Source organism: Tasmannia lanceolata, unplaced genomic scaffold (assembly GCF_043159265.1).
Source record: "Tasmannia lanceolata isolate RefF3 unplaced genomic scaffold, GAP_Taslan_0.1 ptg000003l, whole genome shotgun sequence".
NCBI classification, from domain to species: Eukaryota; Viridiplantae; Streptophyta; class Magnoliopsida; order Canellales; family Winteraceae; genus Tasmannia; species Tasmannia lanceolata.
In genome coordinates, this window is record NW_027518680.1 from 22,852,435 (window position 1) to 22,875,662 (window position 23,228).

The 23,228-nt window shown below is 38.4% G+C and overlaps 2 protein-coding genes across 2 annotated transcripts; both read left to right on the forward strand.

Moving 5' to 3' along the window:
* Window positions 1–3,525: 3,525 nt before the first annotated feature.
* Window positions 3,526–4,559, forward strand: LOC143867723 (uncharacterized). Its single transcript, XM_077376135.1, has 3 exons — window positions 3,526–3,696; window positions 3,817–4,236; window positions 4,320–4,559. Exons 1-3 carry the CDS (start codon window positions 3,526–3,528, stop codon window positions 4,557–4,559), a joined length of 831 nt encoding a protein of 276 aa, XP_077232250.1.
* A 59-nt stretch (window positions 4,560–4,618) lies between these two features.
* Window positions 4,619–8,158, forward strand: LOC143867739 (uncharacterized). Its single transcript, XM_077376136.1, has 3 exons — window positions 4,619–5,126; window positions 5,214–5,504; window positions 8,043–8,158. Exons 1-3 carry the CDS (start codon window positions 4,619–4,621, stop codon window positions 8,156–8,158), a joined length of 915 nt encoding a protein of 304 aa, XP_077232251.1.
* Window positions 8,159–23,228: the final 15,070 nt, after the last annotated feature.

A 23,228-nucleotide genomic window follows, 5' to 3' on the forward strand; every position in this document is an offset into this window, starting at 1 on the left:
CTGTTCTCCCCATATATTGGCATGAAGATCAGTATTGTGTATATCATCAAGGAGCAGGGCACCTAACAGATAACTGCATGGCCTTGAGGCATTAAATTCAGGATACGATAGAAGCGAAAAAGATTGGTGTATCTATGCCAAACGTTACCCGGAATCCACTACCAACTCATGCTGCGCGCCCCCCACCTACAATTGGGGCGATTTTTGTTGAAGAGCCTATTCTTGATCCTGCTTCCTTGATCTGTGCTATCGCTTCTAATTTATCGACTGTCTTGGCATTTGGCGAGGAAGTTGAAGGAGTAGAGGAAGAGAAACCTTATGTGCTGGGCGGAGATGAAGATGACTCTGCCGAGTCTTCTATTAGTCCATATATTCTTCAATGTGATGAAGAGGAAGTCCCAGATGTCGTTCCGTATGTTCTAAGCTTTGATGACGATGACTTTGATTTTTTGAATGATCAATGTGACGAAGTCCATGGTGGGCGAATCTTCAAACCTGTTGAGTTGAGAGCTGAGAACCCAGCTGAAGTTGTAAGGGCCGCAGAAGCGCAGAAGCAAAACAAGCCGAGTTGCGAAGAAGAGGATACGTCAACTTAAAAAGACCCAGGCTAGTATTTCAATTTGGGGTTTGCTTATGGCTTCCCCAAAGCACCGTCAAGTTGTACTAAGAGAGTTGAATGCTACATAGGTATCTGTAGACATTACATCTGATGAGCTGGTTGGTTTAGTAGCAATGGCTAGGGTGTCCAAGACTCTTTCTTTCACTGATGAAGATTTGACATCTGAAGGTCGCAATCATACACGTCCACTGAAAATCACTGTTATCTGTAGCGGGAAGAAGGTCCCAGATGTATTAGTTGACAATGGGTCCGCACTGAATGTATGTCCGTTAGCCACTGCTACTGTCTTGGGATTTGGGCCAAATGACTTCATCCCTTCTGAACAAGGAATTTTGGCGTATGACGGTACCAGACGCGATGTTATTAGAACACTAGCAACCGAAATTCTGATAGGAGGAAAAATCTTTGAAGTAGAGTTCGAAGTGCTCGATATCAAAGTGTCTTTCCTTCTCTTGCTGGGCCGACCTTGGCTCCATAAGGTTGGAGTTATCCCTTCTTCACTGCACCAGAAACTGAAGTTCATCAGAAACAACAGGGTGATAACAGTCAAGGGTGATCATGATTTAGAGGTAGGCCAAATTTCGCAAGAGGGTACCTCAGAAAAGAAAGGCGATGTTAGTCTGACCGGGTTCTCTGTAGAAGTCACAGCCATATCATTTGAAAAAGCAAAGAATGAAGAGATTTTGTTCCTCACCAGCACTAATCCCCAGGTTGTAAAAATGATGCGTAGACAGGGGTACCTTCCCGGTGCAGGTTTGGGTCGCAATCATCAGGGGATAGACGAATGGCCTAACATGAGAAAGAATGAAGGGTTGTTTGGACTCGGATACGAGCCTACTGGCGAAGAGATTAGAGAAATGAGAAATTACATGCAGAAATGGTCCGAGCTCCGTCGTCAGGGTCTGGAGCTGCCGATGAAACTATTTAGTCTGATCAGAAACGGTAAGTACCGCAGAGAGGGTGATGACTTTGCATTTTGTGGGTTCGCAGAGCCGTGGGTTGATGAGTTAACAGGGCAAGAGCTGCCAGGGTTCGAGATATTTTTTAATATGGAGCTGCCAGATGAGTACCCGAGTTTGCAGATTCATGAGATTGAACCAGAAGTTGATTGGGCTAATATCCTTGAGCCGTGTCTTCTGAATTCCCTGTTCCAGGTTGAGTTACCGATCGTAGCCATGATCGGAGGAGATGCACTGATTCTTGATCCCGAAAGCCTTATCACCCCAGCTGAGGGACCCCTCACGAACTGGAGTTCCCAGGTCATACCCCAAGTCGTCATCCAGTACAGTCCTGTTTCTATCAAAGAGTCCGTTGTCTCTAGCTATATGTCCATTTTCGAGTCAAAAATAGAGTTTGCTATATCTGATGTTTCTTTTGATACAGGTACGGTTGTGATCGAGCCTGTTGATGAGGAGTCTTCTGATGCCGTTGTTCAGTCCGATGCAGAGTCCATTGCATCTTTCGTTGAGTCTACCGAGTTTGTCAGGTCTGTTCATACGATAGTCCAGTCTGATGATGAGTCTGTAAAGATTTCTAAAGATTTCAATACTGAACCCATTGAGGGCGCGTCAACAGATGTAACTTCGATTTCTTTGAATGAAATAAAAGACTCTTCTTTTTATTCGCCTATCTCTACTTCAATTTCTGCTTCTTGATCTGATCAAATTGATAATAACAATAATCAAGACTCCCCCTCTGGTGAGGATGCCGACGAAACTTCCCCTAAAATCAAACACATGATTAGACACGAGGAGCAGCGTCGAGCAAAACCACTCGAAGAGGAAATTGAGACCATCAATATAGGTGATGAAACCCTAATTCGGGAAATTCGAATTGGCAAAACATTAACTCCTGAAGAGCGTGAGGAATTAATTACCCTATTGAAGGAATTCAAAGAAGTTTTCACTTAGTCCTATGATGACATGCTGGGATTAAGTGAAGACATTGTTCAACATAGACTTCCCTTAATCCCAGGTGCCAGGCCGAAAAAGCAAAAACTTCGAAAAATGAAACCAGAGTGGGACTTGCTAGTCAGAGATGAAGTTCAGAAACAATTGGATGTTGGCTTCATACAAGTTGTTGAATACCCTGAATGGTTAGCCAACATAGTACCGGTGCCCAAAAAGGACAGAAAAGTCAGAATGTGTGTGGACTTCAGAGATCTGAACAGAGCAAGTCCGAAAGATGATTTCCCTCTGCCACACATTGACATCTTGGTGGACAACACAGCAGGCCATGCTCTCCTTTCATTTATGGATGGATTCTCAGGATACAACCAGATCAAGATGGCTCCTGAAGACATGATCAAGACGGCTTTCATCACTCAATGGGGGACATATTGTTACAAAGTTATGCCATTTGGACTCAAAAATGCTGGAGCAACATATCAGAGAGCTGCTACCACTTTATTGCATGACATGATACACAAAGAGGTCGAAGTAAATGTTGATGACATGATCGTTAAAGCGAAGACCAGGGAAGAGTATGCAGGGGCATTGAGAAAGTTCTTCCAGCGAATTAAAAAGTTCAAGCTCCATCTCAACCCGAATAAGTGTGTATTTGGAGTTACATCAGGAAAACTGCTGGGATTCTTGGTCAGCCAGGGAGGGATTGAAGTAGATCCACATAAAATCAAAGCTATCCAAGAAATGGCACCTCCAAAGACCGAGAAACAGATCCGTGGGTTCTTAGGCAAGGTTCAATATTTGAGAAGGTTCATTGTATAGTTGACAACAACTTGTGAGCCGATTTTCAAACTCTTAAAGAAGAATGCTTCCAAGGAGTGGAATGAAGAGTGTCAGGAGGCTTTCGAAAAAATCAAGCAATGTCTAGCTTTACCACCAGTTTTGTCACCAATTATACCAGGACAACCGATGTTGTTGTACTTGTCTGTTACTGACACAGCGATGGGGTGTATGTTACCGCAGCAAGATCCAGAGTCGAAACGAGAAAGAGCCATTTACTATATCAGTAAGAAAATGTTGGAGTACGAGCAGAAATATACCTTTCTTGAGAAGAATTGCCTAGCACTAGTTTGGGCTACTCAAAAGTTGAGGCATTGTTTGTTATCGAATAGGGTTCTTCTACTCTCACGGATGGACCAATTGAAATATTTGTTCGAGAAGCCAGTCCTCACCGGAAGAACCGCCAGGTGGTTGTTGTTATTGTTTGAGTTCGATATCACTTATGTCACTCAGAAGTCAATTAAGGGGCGCATGATAGCTGAACAGTTAGCTGATTCACCAGCAGAAAATAATGAATTTTTGAAAGCAGAGTTTCGTGATGAGGAAATAATGACTGTGGAAGATGAAATTCCAGACACAAAGTGGTTGATGTACTTTGATGGAGCAGTCAACAATCGAGGCCAAGGTGTAGGAGCGGTGTTGGTGTCACCAAGAAAGGAGTATATCCCTATATCCATCAAACCTCAGTTCAAGTGCACAAACAATATGGCAGAATACGAGGCGTGTATCACAGGTTTGGAAGCAGCCATAGCCTTGCGCATTCAGGACCTAGACTTATTCAGAGATTCAATTCTGATCATCTGTCAAATCAACGGAAACTGGAAAACAAGAGACGATAAGTTGATCCCGTATAATACGTACCTAGAGTCTCTGGTCAGAAAATTCAGAAATATCACATTCACTCATTAGCTACTCTTGCTTCGATGCTTGATATTTCTGCTACAATGGAGGTGCAGCCATTAGAAGTAAGGCTTCAATGGGCCCCGGCTCATGTTAACGCCATTGAAATAGCAGCGAGGTGTTCAGATGGCAAGCCTTGGTACACAGATATCAAGGACTTCATCTCAGGCAAGGGGCATCCACCGGAAGCTTTAGGAAAAGAGCGAAGGTCTCTTCAGAAATTGGCCTCTAACTTTGTCATCTGTGGTGAGGAGTTGTCAGAAGGTCGTTCGATGGAATCCAACTTTTGTGTATAGATGAGGATCAAGCAGCTGAACTCATAGAGCAAACACACGAAGGAGTTTGTGGACCGCATATGAATGGAAAGATGCTGTCAAGGAAGATTCTCGGACTTGGGTATTACTGGCTGACAATGGAAGCTGATTGCTACGCCTATGTGAAGAAATGCCACAAGTGTCAGGTTTACGCCAATCTCATCCATGTGCCGCCTTCTCAGTTACATTCTCTTACTTTACCGTGGCTGTTCTCAGTATGGGGAATAGATATCATCGGGAAGATAAGTCTGAAGTCTTCTAGCGGACATGACTATATCTTGGTCGCCATTGATTACTTCACAAAGTGGATAGAAGCTGCTTCGTATGCGTCATTGACCTCGGCTTATGTTGCAAAGTTCATCAAAGCAAATATTATTTGCAGACAGGGAGTACCACATGAACTAATTTCAGACAATGGGTCCCATTTCAAGAAGGAGGTGGCGCGCTTGTGTGAGGAGTTTAAGATTAAACATCATAAGTCGTCGCCTTATAGACCTCAAACTAACGGAGCTGTGGAGGCCGCTAACAAAAACATCAAAGTGATCATCAGCAAGATGACCGAGACTTACAAAGATTGGTCGAACAAACTCCCGTATGCTTTGTGGGCCTATAGGACGTTGATCAGGTCCTCTACAGGTGCAACTCCTTATTCTCTGGTGTACGGAATGGAAGCTGTCTTACCTGTTGAACTGCGAATTCCCTCCCTGAGAGTGATGATGGAAGCTGGGTTGCCAGAATTTGTTTGGGCTCAAGCTAGATATCAAGAGTTACAAATGATTGATGAAAAGAGGCTGAAAGCATTGTACCATGTTCAGGGGTATCAACGCCGTGTCGAGAAAGTCTTCAACAAGAAAGTTCGTGTTCGAGACCTCAAGAAGGGAGATCTTGTTCTGAAATCCTTTCGGGCATTGATATATGATCCCAGGGGTAAATTCAAGCCGAAATGGTCAGGTCCATACATCGTTGACGAAGTCCTGCCTGGAAAAGCCGTCAGACTCCTCAATGAAAATGGAGAAAAGCTAACAGAGCCAACAAACCTTGACCAACTCAAGAAATACTATGCTTAGCGCACCAGAAGGCCTTCCCTGGCCGACCAGAACTCCAAACCAAAAAACCCTTTAAAAAAGAAAAAAAAACAAACATATCAAAAGAATCCTTTGCAAAACCCTTTTGAGCTTACACAAAAGTTAAAACCATTCTCTTTTCAAAACCCATAAACTAAGGGCATTTGTGCCTTGAACTACGCCCAACCAGATCCTCATCCTTTGGGGGTACGTAGGCAGTCTGGCTAGTCCAGATTCGGTCGAAACCTTGAAAAACTTACCAAAACTTTGTTCTTTCAAACCCTAACCTACCTAAAAAGTCCTTTTGGTGCAATAAGCAAAGGTTTGTGGCTAAAAAAAAAAGAGAAAAGAAATGGAGTCTGAAGACCCGTTAGATTGAAAACCCGCAAGGGCGATCTAAGCAAAAGTTAGGGTCATCACCTGCTAAGCTGAAAACCGGAAAGGTCGGCTTAGGCAAAAATCAAGGTGTGAGCCTGCTGGATTGAAAACTCGCAAGAGCATTTCAGGCAAAAATTAAGGCAAGCGGTCCGCCAGATTGAAAACTTGGGCAGTGATTTCTAAAGAAGCTGAACAACCGAAGGCAAACAAGACTAGTAACCCAGTAATGGCATCATCAAAGTCTGAATAGTGCCAGCTTGACTTTCTTTGATATTCCTCTAAACTAGGGGCATTTAAGACCAAGCAATCAAAAGGGTTTAATGACTATGATAGTAATACCGAACAGGGAATGAATCACTTTTAAGCATGGTATTCAAGTCACTCTAAGAGTGGTTAACCTTCACCATTTAAAATATTTGTCAGGTCAAGAAGCAAGTTGAGTCTTTCTTGAAATCCAAGTCCTGTGGTTGTCAATGTCTTTTACTTGTCACTTGTCGAAGTTTGTCGCGTGTCAAGTCTAAATCTCCAAGGTCTTGTATGGTCTGTACCTTTCCCAGAGCTGGGGTGACAGGCACCAAAGCAAGAAGTCTCGTCTCCAGAAGACAGATTAAATCAGAGTAGGTTCAGAGGAATGGTAGGCTATCAGGCCTATTGAAATTTTGTCAGCTGGCAGATTTGAAAGAGACCTTTTAGGCAGAATTGATCTCATGGTTCTCATGTTTCCTCTACACAGAGAGCTTTGTAAATCCAATATTCATGAAATGAAATATTTGTTTCCTTGCATTTGTATTGCTTTATTAAGACTCTAGTCATGGAAGTATGAAGTACACTAGGGGCATCTTTTATGACTTAGCAAATCACGCCAAGTCATAAAAGCTGTCAAATCCACAAGGACAATAAGAATAAACCAGTGTCTCCAGCATGTTGAGATGAGAGAAGCTCGAGCACATCTCTAGTCAAACCTCCAAATTCCCCAGCTAAGCCTACTCTATAGTCAACTCATCAGCAAAGCTAGTCCCCAATGGAGTCTAGCATCTACTTCCCAGAGAGTCCGCTGGCAACTGCTCAAAGCGTTCAATTCCCAGCGAAATCTAATTCTTTCAAAAATGGGTCAGTACCCAAAATCCCATCAAATCACGTGAGTTTAGTCCTCAGCAAGGAACTCGCGCCCCTATTTTCTCGGCAAGAGACAAAGCAATTCCCAAAGGGATCAATCTGAATCAATCTGAATCAATCCAGCAAGCATATCAAAAAAAAAAGAAGCTCCCGCTTCTTTGGAGAGACAAAGCATTCTCCAAAGAAATCAATCCAAATCCATCAATCCAAATCAATCAACCCAAATCAATTAATCAATCAAGAGCAGAAGATTATCAATCTTTTCATAAGATTTTACTCCTCAATCAAGTTCTCAGCTTGTTATTGCGTGAAGGTTCCGCATAACTAAGCTTTCCCTTTTGATTGGTGCGTGAGGGTTCCGCCTAATTAAAAGTCCCCCCTTTTTGTTACTGTGTGAGGGTTCCTCATAACAAAAATTTTCTGCTTGTTACTGCGTGAGTGTTCCTCATAACTAAGCTTTCCCTTTTGTTACTGTGTGAGGGTTCCACATAACAAATTTTTCCTTGCTTGTTATTGCGTGAGGGTTCCGTATAACAAAGCTTTTCCTTTTGATTAGTTCGTGAGGGTCCGCCTAATTAAAATTTTCCTTTTGGTACTGTGTGAGGGTTCCACATAACAATTTTTTCCTTGCTTGTTACTGCGTGAGGGTTCCGCATAACAAAGTTTTCCCTTTTCATTAGTGCGTGAGGGTTCCGCCTAATTAAAATTCCCCTTTTTGTTACTGCGTGAGGGTTTCGCATAACAAAGCTTTCTCTTTTTTATTAGTGCGTGAGGGTTCCGCCTAATTAAAGTTCCCCTTTTGTTATTGATGAGCACATAAATGTGTGAATCTTAAGTAGTAAATTATGCATATTTTATACTTGGAACAGTGCTACTTGACGTATTTTTCTTGTTTTTGGTGTTTCAGGATTATTCTCAAATTTTCGTGGAAAATGGAACTTCGGTTATAATGAATGGGGCCCACTAACATTATTTAATAACTTCCGAAGGATTCAGTTAGTCGTGGGAGTGCTATATGTGTAACATGTGTTGGCTCATCATTTGAAGTGTTCGGATCATCATATGGAAGCACTTTGGGAGCCCATCAATTGAACAATTTGGATCAAGCCGTGACATGGGTCATACATAGAAAGTCGGGATGAAAAATGGTCGAATATATTATTTCCCTATTAGGATGCAAGTGGGACCCACCCTTTCCTGTATATTTGAATTTGAATTTCTAATCCAAGAGGGTGGTGCCAATATCACTTTGGGTAGTAATCACCTACAAGAATTCAAAGGACAATCAAATTCCCATTGTGAGCCATCATTTGTGCGGTTTAGATCGACCTACGGGAATAGATTATGGGAGATAATTAATTCAAATCTTTGGCCATAAAATGGACGGTTGGATCAGTTCATGGAGGTAACTAAAAGGGACATCTATTTTAGTCCACCAATAATGTCCGTTTTGGATTAATATCCCACGCATGTGAAATATCCACCGACTAGTCTATTTTGGAAAGTAGTTTGGTCATTTCTTTTTTTATATCATTTGAAAAAGGAGAAAGTCCTCACTCTCTTTTGATGGTCAAAGAAGAAAAGCAAAAGCTTCCATATTTTGGATTTAAAAATTGGCAAGTATCGGTTTGTTTGAATTAGCAATATGGGCTACTATTACGAAATTCAAGTGTAAAGTAGGCAATATTATGAGCTCGTATGTCTATGATTTAACTTGCACAATGGGTTTTCAAATGAACGGTTTTGATCACCTACCTACTGGAATGGGCGTGCATGTATATTTTTCGAGGAAAAATTTGCGGTCAAGAAAAGTGGGACCCATTATAATTAAAGAAGGGACTAATATTCCTATTTTGCCGAATTTCACACGGATTCTGCTCTGGATTGCATACCACAGTTTCGGTCATATGGGTATTGGATTTTGGATATCATGCATATTATTGGAAAGGAATATATGGGAAAGATTTACACTTTCTCAAGTAACAAAACAAGCTCCTCCTCTCTCTCCATCCTTGATACAATTCTCCACCATTCTCAAGCTCTCTCTCTCTTAGGTTTTCTTGTTCTCTTTCATGCTCTTTTTCTTTTCTACTCTCAACCAAGGATCAATCATCCACCATTCAAACTCAAGGTGACATTAAAGCTTGAAGGAGGAAGATTCAACCAAAGATTGGAGGAGAAAAAGAATAAGTTCTTTTTGTATTTTGTTCTATTTTCTAGTTCCAAAGTGATGTATTTTTTTTGTTTAATTTAAACTAGTGGAGAGTTTATTTTTCTTTTAGTTTTCCTTTTAAATAATTATATGGCATCTCTTCTCTTTTCTTTCTCCTTTATTTTTGTTTTTCTTCACTTCTTCATGAGTAACTAAATCCTATTTACTTAGGGTTTAGTTGAAGCCATGGGGAAGGAGAAATAATTACAATTAAATCAATCTACTCAATTAAAAAATTGTGTAGGAGTTTGTGTTTGGAAAATCCCAATCATTCATGCCATTGGCTTTTCCCTTTCGTATGAATGATTGTTGATTAACAAATATAAAGTTCTATATAATCAATGTAAATTGGAGAGTGGATTTGATTAATTACTTATAAGGAATGACATCCCTTTGATCTTATTCCTTATTGACTAGTTAATCGAATTTTCAACCCAATTCAAGAGTTGTTTTAATTAATCAATTTAATCCAAACCCATGGTGGATTCTAACCCTAAGTAATCTTTTATATTGAATTAAGGTTTTTACACTATTCCAAATTACTTTCGCAATTTTTCAATTAATTTAGGCCTTTAGAATTTTAGTTTTCTAATAAGATTAGATAAGTAGTTAATCAAGATCATTAGAATTTTGGTACACTTTGCCTAAATTAAGATTTCCAAGTCAAGATCGTAGTTGAATCCGATTCTTAGATTGAATAGAATACACGCTTATATATAGTGTTGGCTCCGAGGTCTAAGTCCACGGAAATCCTGAGTCCATTCCAGGCAACATTATATCATAGCTAGTATTCTAATCGGTAAAAGAATAGGATTGACAACTAGATTTCTCTTCCTTGAGTTCGACCCGTATTTACACGATCCGTGCACTTGCGGTTATTTAATTTTTCAAACAAGTTTTTGGCGCCGCTGCCGGGGAAGAGAGTTGCATTAGAATCTTAATTATTCAAAGTGTTAGATTAGTAGTTATTTTTAGTTTAGCTATATTTTTTTTTGTTTCTTGGCTATCCATATCTCTTACTTGGTTTTCCTGTGTTTATGAGTGAAGGTTGGGTGCGGAACTCGGCCAATCGACTAGAAAGAGCAAACCGGTTAGAGACGGCAGAAGACATCGCACCAAATCCAAATCAAGTAGTCATGGCGGAAGAACAAGAGACACCCAAGAGTTTGCGTGATCGCTTCTATCCGGCCCGAACCGTGCAACCTTCATGCATACGTCTGCCTGCTGTGCAGGGAAATAATTTTGAACTCAAATCCCAATTCATCACCATGTTACCTCATTTTCATGGGCTACCTTCTGAGGATGCCTATCTATTTCTTAGGGAGTTTGAGGAAGTGTGTGTCCTCATTAAAATGCAGCAACTCTCAGATGATGCGGTAAAGCTTAGATTTATCACTTTTTCACTCAAGGATGGGGCTAAGAAATGGCTCTATGGTCTTCCCACCAATTCTATCACTACTTGGGAAGAATTCACTGTTGCCTTTCTTAAAAAGTTCTTTCCTATGCATAAAACGAATAAACTAAGGAATGACATTCTTCAGTTTAGGCAAAAACCCCATGAGTCTTTTTCCAAATTCATGGAGAGGTTTAAGGATCTTCTCCAAGAGTGCCCTCACCACGGACTTGACACTTGGCATTTATGCCAAATTATTTATGAGGGTATTGACTATCAAACCAAGCAGTTGTTAGAATCTATGTGCCCAACAGGATTTACATCATATACGGATGAAAATGATGCTTGGAACTTTTTAATTGAATTAGCTGAAAAGACTCGTGAGTGGGAATCAACTCAAGAGAGTGAAAGAGCCATTGGTAAGGGTTTCATTGAGGGTACTGTAGCTAAAGAGGCTCACCTAGATATTCTTATCAAAAGGCTAGAAGCCATAGTGGTTAAGGGACCTTCACAGGTCCATCAAATTGCACATAGTGTTCTTATGTGCAATTGGTGTCAAGCCACGGACCATGTCATGGAAGAGTGCCCAACTCTTGCTAAATTTGGTAATTCTAATGAAAATGCAAGTGCCATGTTTTTAAATAATCCATATAGTAGCACATATAATCCGGGATGGAGGAATCATCCCAACTTTTCTTGGAATCAAGGGAATTATCAAGGAGGGCCATCAAATTTCCAAGGTCAAGGCCAATTTGGCCAACCTAGGCCCACCTTCCCTTCTATGAATGTTCGACCACCCCTAACCACACCTCCACCTTTTCAAAACCCAATTTTAAATAATGTTTCAAATCAGCAACCACCGGGTTTTCCAAAACAAGGGGAGTCGGCACGCATAACTTCCTTAGAAAAGAGCATAGAACTTCTCACTAGCACTTTCATGACAAGCCAACACAATATGGAGAAACAAATCTCGCAACTTGCCATGGCCTTGCATGAAAGGGAAAAGGGGAAGATGCCAAGTCAACCAGTTCCTAATCCAAGGAATGTGGCCATAAATGGGAATCAACAACCACAGGTAAATCAGTTGAATGCCATGCAACCAAACTTGCCGCAGCAGGAGCCCTCCGATCACTGTAACGCTGTATTTGCTTTAAGGAGTGGCAGAGAATATCAAAGGGAGGAGGGCAGATCCGAACCTTCTAAAGATGCTCAAGAATCTCCAATTAAGGTAAGTAAAGAGTCATCCTCCATTGGTTCAGAAGAAGAGCCCGAACAGGTAAGTACAGAGCAGGCAGTTTCTCCACCTGAAAAAGAGTATGTGCCTAAAGCTCCTTTTCCAAGGAGACTTGCTAATAATAAAAATGTGGCTGCTAAGGAGAAAATTTTAAATATGTTTAAACAAGTGCAAATTAATATTCCATTGTTAGATGCGATTTCCGAAGTCCCGACTTATGCCAAAGTTTTAAAAGACTTGTGCACACAAAAGCGCAAGTCTAATGTACCCAAGAAGGCATTCTTGGCTGCAAACATTAGTTCCATCTTGTCTCAACAGATGGTGGCTAAGTACAAGGACCCGGGATGTCCTACCATTGCATGCACTATTGGAAATACTCATATTAATCATGCTCTTTTAGATTTAGGGGCCAGTGTGAATTTATTACCTCTTTCTGTTTTTAAACAATTAGGATTAGGAGAACTCAAACCCACCACCGTCACTCTTCAGTTGGCGGATAGATCAATGAAGAAACCGAAAGGGATGGTTGAGGATGTCTTAGTTAAAGTAGGAGAGTTCTTATTTCCTGTAGATTTCATTGTGCTAGAAACTGAGCCCGTTGCTAATATCAAGGATCAAATTCCTATAATTCTTGGTAGGCCTTTCCTTGCTACGAGCAACGCCTTAATTGATTGTAGAAATGGTTTAATGAAATTAACTTTTGGGAATGCTTCCATGGGCTTTAATGTTTTTAGATTAGGTAAGCAACCTAATTTACAAGAAGAAATTAATATGTTGCACTCCTCTCCTGAGACTAATTGTGAAAATATTTTGAATGCAGGATTTGAAGAAGCTCTGGATGAAGAAGGCTTGGAGAATGTAAGAGATATAGGGGACTCCTTTTCTGATGACCTTAGCATCCAACAAATAGAATTTGGAGCATCCCTATTTCCGCCCCTTCCCAAGCCTCCACCCAAAAAGGCCCCACAGTTAAATTTGCCGCCTTTGCATTCAAATTTAAGAAAAGCATATGTGGGTAAGACTTGCACATCTCCTGTGACAATCAAAATGGACTTAAACTCGACCCAAGAAGAAGAGTTAATTAATTTTTTAAAAGAAAATAATGACTCTACTTGGAAGGACAAGTTTCATTTACTCAGATTGAAGTCCTTTGTTGAGTTACCAAGATCTAATTTAGAAGAGGTCATGGATCTTCATGAGCCTCTTTATTCAAATCTCTCTTAAAAGAAAAAGGTATGCCCCTCTCTTCTCTTTATTGTCCTTGTTTCTATTTTTGCATGCATTGAGGACACTGCATGATTCAAGTATGTGGGGGTAGCTTTTAGAAACTTTCTTTTCTAATCTTTTCTATAGTTAAAGTTAGAAAATTTCCTTTCTTTTTATTTTTGGTAATTTTTCGCAAATTAGAAAGAACTTGGTATTCTTAGAAAGAAAGTTGTTCTCTTATTTTAAGAAATAAAGTTAGTGGATATTTTAATTTTGGAATTTGAAAAATTAGAAAGAATACTTTCCTTTCTTAGTTTTGTTTTCTTTTGGAATCTTTCTTTTTAAAAGGATTTGAATAAGAAATAGAAATAGAAACTTGCTTTTTATATGGTATGGATAAAAAGGAAAGAAAGGTTGAAACAAAGAAAGAATGAATGATTTTTAGAAAGTTTGCTTCTTGATTATAGTTTTGATTTGTAGCCTTGTTGACTTGAGCTATTAAGTCTGAAGGGTTTTTATGCCTAGTTCCTTAAAGCCAACTGGCTTCAGAGCAACTGACTGAAAACTCCATACATGGGTCAATTAGAAAGCTTAATAAATCAAAGCATTGCACGTAATCAAAAGTAAAGCTTGAACTCATATGCATCAATGTCTATGACATATGCAAATCAAAGATTAGTCGGACACTGCTTAGTAGCCTGGGTGTCTGGTGCATGCCCTGCATGTCATTCACGCCAAAAGCAGTAGAGGATTACAAAAAAAAAAAAAAAGAGTTCTATTCTTAGAAACTATGGGAAAAGTTGAAAGTATGGTGGACCATATAAATTTGTAAGTTTTCTACGAAGTTTCCGAATCAAATTTCTTTTATGGTACGATTACATTAGAGGCAAGTTTAAGGGAGCAAAGTATGACAAATTCAAAAGAGGATTCCTTGATTAAAATATTTTTCTAATTTTTTCAACTTGGGATAGGATGCAAAGTTTAAGTATGGGGGTATTCTTGTTCTTCTATTTTGAGCAATTTATCAAAGAAAAAGGATTGAAATTTTTTTTGGCTTTACTCTATAGTGGGATTTGAAAGAAAAGTTTATTTTTAGAATTTTGTGTGTTTATTCACTGCAAACACTCACGAGACAAAACTCGTCCACTAGGGTAACCTAGAGGTTTAAAGGCTTGTTGCACGTGCTAAGTGCAATCGTGATTCCTACGAAAGTGAGTTATGATTTTATTTTTGTTTATTTTTTATTTTTTTTGTTTGCTTGAGGACAAGCAAAGGTCAAGTATGGGGGAATCTGATGAGCACATAAATGTGTGAATCTTAAGTAGTAAATTATGCATATTTTATACTTGGAACAGTGCTACTTGACGTATTTTTCTTGTTTTTGGTGTTTCAGGATTATTCTCAAATTTTCGTGGAAAATGGAACTTCGGTTATAATGAATGGGGCCCACTAACATTATTTAATAACTTCTGAAGGATTCAGTTAGTCGTGGGAGTGCTATATGTGTAACATGTGTTGGCTCATCATTTGAAGTGTTCGGATCATCATATGGAAGCACTTTGGGAGCCCATCAATTGAACAATTTGGATCAAGCCGTGACATGGGTCATACATAGAAAGTCGGGATGAAAAATGGTCGAATATATTATTTCCCTATTAGGATGCAAGTGGGACCCACCCTTTCCTGTATATTTGAATTTGAATTTCTAATCCAAGAGGGTGGTGCCAATATCACTTTGGGTAGTAATCACCTACAAGAATTCAAAGGACAATCAAATTCCCATTGTGAGCCATCATTTGTGCGGTTTAGATCGACCTACGGGAATAGATTATGGGAGATAATTAATTCAAATCTTTGGCCATAAAATGGACGGTTGGATCAGTTCATGGAGGTAACTAAAAGGGACATCTATTTTAGTCCACCAATAATGTCCGTTTTGGATTAATATCCCACGCATGTGAAATATCCACCGACTAGTCTATTTTGGAAAGTAGTTTGGTCATTTCTTTTTTTATATCATTTGAAAAAGGAGAAAGTCCTCACTCTCTTTTGATGGTCAAAGAAGAAAAGCAAAAGCTTCCATATTTTGGATTTAAAAATTGGCAAGTATCGGTTTGTTTGAATTAGCAATATGGGCTACTATTACGAAATTCAAGTGTAAAGTAGGCAATATTATGAGCTCGTATGTCTATGATTTAACTTGCACAATGGGTTTTCAAATGAACGGTTTTGATCACCTACCTACTGGAATGGGCGTGCATGTATATTTTTCGAGGAAAAATTTGCGGTCAAGAAAAGTGGGACCCATTATAATTAAAGAAGGGACTAATATTCCTATTTTGCCGAATTTCACACGGATTCTGCTCTGGATTGCATACCACAGTTTCGGTCATATGGGTATTGGATTTTGGACATCATGCATATTATTGGAAAGGAATATATGGGAAAGATTTACACTTTCTCATGTAACAAAACAAGCTCCTCCTCTCTCTCCATCCTTGATACAATTCTCCACCATTCTCAAGCTCTCTCTCTCTTAGGTTTTCTTGTTCTCTTTCATGCTCTTTTTCTTTTCTACTCTCAACCAAGGATCAATCATCCACCATTCAAACTCAAGGTGACATTAAAGCTTGAAGGAGGAAGATTCAACCAAAGATTGGAGGAGAAAAAGAATAAGTTCTTTTTGTATTTTGTTCTATTTTCTAGTTCCAAAGTGATGTATTTTTTTTGTTTAATTTAAACTAGTGGAGAGTTTATTTTTCTTTTAGTTTTCCTTTTAAATAATTATATGGCATCTCTTCTCTTTTCTTTCTCCTTTATTTTTGTTTTTCTTCACTTCTTCATGAGTAACTAAATCCTATTTACTTAGGGTTTAGTTGAAGCCATGGGGAAGGAGAAATAATTACAATTAAATCAATCTACTCAATTAAAAAATTGTGTAGGAGTTTGTGTTTGGAAAATCCCAATCATTCATGCCATTGGCTTTTCCCTTTCGTATGAATGATTGTTGATTAACAAATATAAAGTTCTATATAATCAATGTAAATTGGAGAGTGGATTTGATTAATTACTTATAAGGAATGACATCCCTTTGATCTTATTCCTTATTGACTAGTTAATCGAATTTTCAACCCAATTCAAGAGTTGTTTTAATTAATCAATTTAATCCAAACCCATGGTGGATTCTAACCCTAAGTAATCTTTTATATTGAATTAAGGTTTTTACACTATTCCAAATTACTTTCGCAATTTTTCAATTAATTTAGGCCTTTAGAATTTTAGTTTTCTAATAAGATTAGATAAGTAGTTAATCAAGATCATTAGAATTTTGGTACACTTTGCCTAAATTAAGATTTCCAAGTCAAGATCGTAGTTGAATCCGATTCTTAGATTGAATAGAATACACGCTTATATATAGTGTTGGCTCCGAGGTCTAAGTCCACGGAAATCCTGAGTCCATTCCAGGCAACATTATATCATAGCTAGTATTCTAATCGGTAAAAGAATAGGATTGACAACTAGATTTCTCTTCCTTGAGTTCGACCCGTATTTACACGATCCGTGCACTTGCGGTTATTTAATTTTTCAAACAAGTTTTTGGCGCCGCTGCCGGGGAAGAGAGTTGCATTAGAATCTTAATTATTCAAAGTGTTAGATTAGTAGTTATTTTTAGTTTAGCTATATTTTTTTTTGTTTCTTGGCTATCCATATCTCTTACTTGGTTTTCCTGTGTTTATGAGTGAAGGTTGGGTGCGGAACTCGGCCAATCGACTAGAAAGAGCAAACCGGTTAGAGACGGCAGAAGACATCGCACCAAATCCAAATCAAGTAGTCATGGCGGAAGAACAAGAGACACCCAAGAGTTTGCGCGATCGCTTCTATCCGGCCCGAACCGTGCAACCTTCATGCATACGTCTGCCTGCTGTGCAGGGAAATAATTTTGAACTCAAATCCCAATTCATCACCATGTTACCTCATTTTCATGGGCTACCTTCTGAGGATGCCTATCTATTTCTTAGGGAGTTTGAGGAAGTGTGTGTCCTCATTAAAATGCAGCAACTCTCAGATGATGCGGTAAAGCTTAGATTTATCACTTTTTCACTCAAGGATGGGGCTAAGAAATGGCTCTATGGTCTTCCCACCAATTCTATCACTACTTGGGAAGAATTCACTGTTGCCTTTCTTAAAAAGTTCTTTCCTATGCATAAAACGAATAAACTAAGGAATGACATTCTTCAGTTTAGGCAAAAACCCCATGAGTCTTTTTCCAAATTCATGGAGAGGTTTAAGGATCTTCTCCAAGAGTGCCCTCACCACGGACTTGACACTTGGCATTTATGCCAAATTATTTATGAGGGTATTGACTATCAAACCAAGCAGTTGTTAGAATCTATGTGCCCAACAGGATTTACATCATATACGGATGAAAATGATGCTTGGAACTTTTTAATTGAATTAGCTGAAAAGACTCGTGAGTGGGAATCAACTCAAGAGAGTGAAAGAGCCATTGGTAAGGGTTTCATTGAGGGTACTGTAGCTAAAGAGGCTCACCTAGATATTCTTATCAAAAGGCTAGAAGCCATAGTGGTTAAGGGACCTTCACAGGTCCATCAAATTGCACATAGTGTTCTTATGTGCAATTGGTGTCAAGCCACGGACCATGTCATGGAAGAGTGCCCAACTCTTGCTAAATTTGGTAATTCTAATGAAAATGCAAGTGCCATGTTTTTAAATAATCCATATAGTAGCACATATAATCCGGGATGGAGGAATCATCCCAACTTTTCTTGGAATCAAGGGAATTATCAAGGAGGGCCATCAAATTTCCAAGGTCAAGGCCAATTTGGCCAACCTAGGCCCACCTTCCCTTCTATGAATGTTCGACCACCCCTAACCACACCTCCACCTTTTCAAAACCCAATTTTAAATAATGTTTCAAATCAGCAACCACCGGGTTTTCCAAAACAAGGGGAGTCGGCACGCATAACTTCCTTAGAAAAGAGCATAGAACTTCTCACTAGCACTTTCATGACAAGCCAACACAATATGGAGAAACAAATCTCGCAACTTGCCATGGCCTTGCATGAAAGGGAAAAGGGGAAGATGCCAAGTCAACCAGTTCCTAATCCAAGGAATGTGGCCATAAATGGGAATCAACAACCACAGGTAAATCAGTTGAATGCCATGCAACCAAACTTGCCGCAGCAGGAGCCCTCCGATCACTGTAACGCTGTATTTGCTTTAAGGAGTGGCAGAGAATATCAAAGGGAGGAGGGCAGATCCGAACCTTCTAAAGATGCTCAAGAATCTCCAATTAAGGTAAGTAAAGAGTCATCCTCCATTGGTTCAGAAGAAGAGCCCGAACAGGTAAGTACAGAGCAGGCAGTTTCTCCACCTGAAAAAGAGTATGTGCCTAAAGCTCCTTTTCCAAGGAGACTTGCTAATAATAAAAATGTGGCTGCTAAGGAGAAAATTTTAAATATGTTTAAACAAGTGCAAATTAATATTCCATTGTTAGATGCGATTTCCGAAGTCCCGACTTATGCCAAAGTTTTAAAAGACTTGTGCACACAAAAGCGCAAGTCTAATGTACCCAAGAAGGCATTCTTGGCTGCAAACATTAGTTCCATCTTGTCTCAACAGATGGTGGCTAAGTACAAGGACCCGGGATGTCCTACCATTGCATGCACTATTGGAAATACTCATATTAATCATGCTCTTTTAGATTTAGGGGCCAGTGTGAATTTATTACCTCTTTCTGTTTTTAAACAATTAGGATTAGGAGAACTCAAACCCACCACCGTCACTCTTCAGTTGGCGGATAGATCAATGAAGAAACCGAAAGGGATGGTTGAGGATGTCTTAGTTAAAGTAGGAGAGTTCTTATTTCCTGTAGATTTCATTGTGCTAGAAACTGAGCCCGTTGCTAATATCAAGGATCAAATTCCTATAATTCTTGGTAGGCCTTTCCTTGCTACGAGCAACGCCTTAATTGATTGTAGAAATGGTTTAATGAAATTAACTTTTGGGAATGCTTCCATGGGCTTTAATGTTTTTAGATTAGGTAAGCAACCTAATTTACAAGAAGAAATTAATATGTTGCACTCCTCTCCTGAGACTAATTGTGAAAATATTTTGAATGCAGGATTTGAAGAAGCTCTGGATGAAGAAGGCTTGGAGAATGTAAGAGATATAGGGGACTCCTTTTCTGATGACCTTAGCATCCAACAAATAGAATTTGGAGCATCCCTATTTCCGCCCCTTCCCAAGCCTCCACCCAAAAAGGCCCCACAGTTAAATTTGCCGCCTTTGCATTCAAATTTAAGAAAAGCATATGTGGGTAAGACTTGCACATCTCCTGTGACAATCAAAATGGACTTAAACTCGACCCAAGAAGAAGAGTTAATTAATTTTTTAAAAGAAAATAATGACTCTACTTGGAAGGACAAGTTTCATTTACTCAGATTGAAGTCCTTTGTTGAGTTACCAAGATCTAATTTAGAAGAGGTCATGGATCTTCATGAGCCTCTTTATTCAAATCTCTCTTAAAAGAAAAAGGTATGCCCCTCTCTTCTCTTTATTGTCCTTGTTTCTATTTTTGCATGCATTGAGGACACTGCATGATTCAAGTATGTGGGGGTAGCTTTTAGAAACTTTCTTTTCTAATCTTTTCTATAGTTAAAGTTAGAAAATTTCCTTTCTTTTTATTTTTGGTAATTTTTCGCAAATTAGAAAGAACTTGGTATTCTTAGAAAGAAAGTTGTTCTCTTATTTTAAGAAATAAAGTTAGTGGATATTTTAATTTTGGAATTTGAAAAATTAGAAAGAATACTTTCCTTTCTTAGTTTTGTTTTCTTTTGGAATCTTTCTTTTTAAAAGGATTTGAATAAGAAATAGAAATAGAAACTTGCTTTTTATATGGTATGGATAAAAAGGAAAGAAAGGTTGAAACAAAGAAAGAATGAATGATTTTTAGAAAGTTTGCTTCTTGATTATAGTTTTGATTTGTAGCCTTGTTGACTTGAGCTATTAAGTCTGAAGGGTTTTTATGCCTAGTTCCTTAAAGCCAACTGGCTTCAGAGCAACTGACTGAAAACTCCATACATGGGTCAATTAGAAAGCTTAATAAATCAAAGCATTGCACGTAATCAAAAGTAAAGCTTGAACTCATATGCATCAATGTCTATGACATATGCAAATCAAAGATTAGTCGGACACTGCTTAGTAGCCTGGGTGTCTGGTGCATGCCCTGCATGTCATTCACGCCAAAAGCAGTAGAGGATTACAAAAAAAAAAAAAAAGAGTTCTATTCTTAGAAACTATGGGAAAAGTTGAAAGTATGGTGGACCATATAAATTTGTAAGTTTTCTACGAAGTTTCCGAATCAAATTTCTTTTATGGTACGATTACATTAGAGGCAAGTTTAAGGGAGCAAAGTATGACAAATTCAAAAGAGGATTCCTTGATTAAAATATTTTTCTAATTTTTTCAACTTGGGATAGGATGCAAAGTTTAAGTATGGGGGTATTCTTGTTCTTCTATTTTGAGCAATTTATCAAAGAAAAAGGATTGAAATTTTTTTTGGCTTTACTCTATAGTGGGATTTGAAAGAAAAGTTTATTTTTAGAATTTTGTGTGTTTATTCACTGCAAACACTCACGAGACAAAACTCGTCCACTAGGGTAACCTAGAGGTTTAAAGGCTTGTTGCACGTGCTAAGTGCAATCGTGATTCCTACGAAAGTGAGTTATGATTTTATTTTTGTTTATTTTTTATTTTTTTTGTTTGCTTGAGGACAAGCAAAGGTCAAGTATGGGGGAATCTGATGAGCACATAAATGTGTGAATCTTAAGTAGTAAATTATGCATATTTTATACTTGGAACAGTGCTACTTGACGTATTTTTCTTGTTTTTGGTGTTTCAGGATTATTCTCAAATTTTCGTGGAAAATGGAACTTCGGTTATAATGAATGGGGCCCACTAACATTATTTAATAACTTCCGAAGGATTCAGTTAGTCGTGGGAGTGCTATATGTGTAACATGTGTTGGCTCATCATTTGAAGTGTTCGGATCATCATATGGAAGCACTTTGGGAGCCCATCAATTGAACAATTTGGATCAAGCCGTGACATGGGTCATACATAGAAAGTCGGGATGAAAAATGGTCGAATATATTATTTCCCTATTAGGATGCAAGTGGGACCCACCCTTTCCTGTATATTTGAATTTGAATTTCTAATCCAAGAGGGTGGTGCCAATATCACTTTGGGTAGTAATCACCTACAAGAATTCAAAGGACAATCAAATTCCCATTGTGAGCCATCATTTGTGCGGTTTAGATCGACCTACGGGAATAGATTATGGGAGATAATTAATTCAAATCTTTGGCCATAAAATGGACGGTTGGATCAGTTCATGGAGGTAACTAAAAGGGACATCTATTTTAGTCCACCAATAATGTCCGTTTTGGATTAATATCCCACGCATGTGAAATATCCACCGACTAGTCTATTTTGGAAAGTAGTTTGGTCATTTCTTTTTTTATATCATTTGAAAAAGGAGAAAGTCCTCACTCTCTTTTGATGGTCAAAGAAGAAAAGCAAAAGCTTCCATATTTTGGATTTAAAAATTGGCAAGTATCGGTTTGTTTGAATTAGCAATATGGGCTACTATTACGAAATTCAAGTGTAAAGTAGGCAATATTATGAGCTCGTATGTCTATGATTTAACTTGCACAATGGGTTTTCAAATGAACGGTTTTGATCACCTACCTACTGGAATGGGCGTGCATGTATATTTTTCGAGGAAAAATTTGCGGTCAAGAAAAGTGGGACCCATTATAATTAAAGAAGGGACTAATATTCCTATTTTGCCGAATTTCACACGGATTCTGCTCTGGATTGCATACCACAGTTTCGGTCATATGGGTATTGGATTTTGGACATCATGCATATTATTGGAAAGGAATATATGGGAAAGATTTACACTTTCTCAAGTAACAAAACAAGCTCCTCCTCTCTCTCCATCCTTGATACAATTCTCCACCATTCTCAAGCTCTCTCTCTCTTAGGTTTTCTTGTTCTCTTTCATGCTCTTTTTCTTTTCTACTCTCAACCAAGGATCAATCATCCACCATTCAAACTCAAGGTGACATTAAAGCTTGAAGGAGGAAGATTCAACCAAAGATTGGAGGAGAAAAAGAATAAGTTCTTTTTGTATTTTGTTCTATTTTCTAGTTCCAAAGTGATGTATTTTTTTTGTTTAATTTAAACTAGTGGAGAGTTTATTTTTCTTTTAGTTTTCCTTTTAAATAATTATATGGCATCTCTTCTCTTTTCTTTCTCCTTTATTTTTGTTTTTCTTCACTTCTTCATGAGTAACTAAATCCTATTTACTTAGGGTTTAGTTGAAGCCATGGGGAAGGAGAAATAATTACAATTAAATCAATCTACTCAATTAAAAAATTGTGTAGGAGTTTGTGTTTGGAAAATCCCAATCATTCATGCCATTGGCTTTTCCCTTTCGTATGAATGATTGTTGATTAACAAATATAAAGTTCTATATAATCAATGTAAATTGGAGAGTGGATTTGATTAATTACTTATAAGGAATGACATCCCTTTGATCTTATTCCTTATTGACTAGTTAATCGAATTTTCAACCCAATTCAAGAGTTGTTTTAATTAATCAATTTAATCCAAACCCATGGTGGATTCTAACCCTAAGTAATCTTTTATATTGAATTAAGGTTTTTACACTATTCCAAATTACTTTCGCAATTTTTCAATTAATTTAGGCCTTTAGAATTTTAGTTTTCTAATAAGATTAGATAAGTAGTTAATCAAGATCATTAGAATTTTGGTACACTTTGCCTAAATTAAGATTTCCAAGTCAAGATCGTAGTTGAATCCGATTCTTAGATTGAATAGAATACACGCTTATATATAGTGTTGGCTCCGAGGTCTAAGTCCACGGAAATCCTGAGTCCATTCCAGGCAACATTATATCATAGCTAGTATTCTAATCGGTAAAAGAATAGGATTGACA

Excerpts from the sequence above, each read along its gene's own strand:
- LOC143867723 (XM_077376135.1), top strand. The coding sequence starts at position 3,526 with ATGGGGTGTATGTTACCGCAGCAAGATCCAGAGTCGAAACGAGAAAGA. Across the intron at positions 3,697-3,816 it reads ATTGTTTGTTATCGAATAGG|AAGTCAATTAAGGGGCGCAT; the intron begins GTTCTTCTACTC and ends TATGTCACTCAG. Across the intron at positions 4,237-4,319 it reads ATACGTACCTAGAGTCTCTG|CCATTAGAAGTAAGGCTTCA; the intron begins GTCAGAAAATTC and ends ATGGAGGTGCAG.
- LOC143867739 (XM_077376136.1), top strand. The coding sequence starts at position 4,619 with ATGAATGGAAAGATGCTGTCAAGGAAGATTCTCGGACTTGGGTATTAC. Across the intron at positions 5,127-5,213 it reads AAACATCAAAGTGATCATCA|GTGCAACTCCTTATTCTCTG; the intron begins GCAAGATGACCG and ends GGTCCTCTACAG. Across the intron at positions 5,505-8,042 it reads ATTGATATATGATCCCAGGG|GATTATTCTCAAATTTTCGT; the intron begins GTAAATTCAAGC and ends TTGGTGTTTCAG.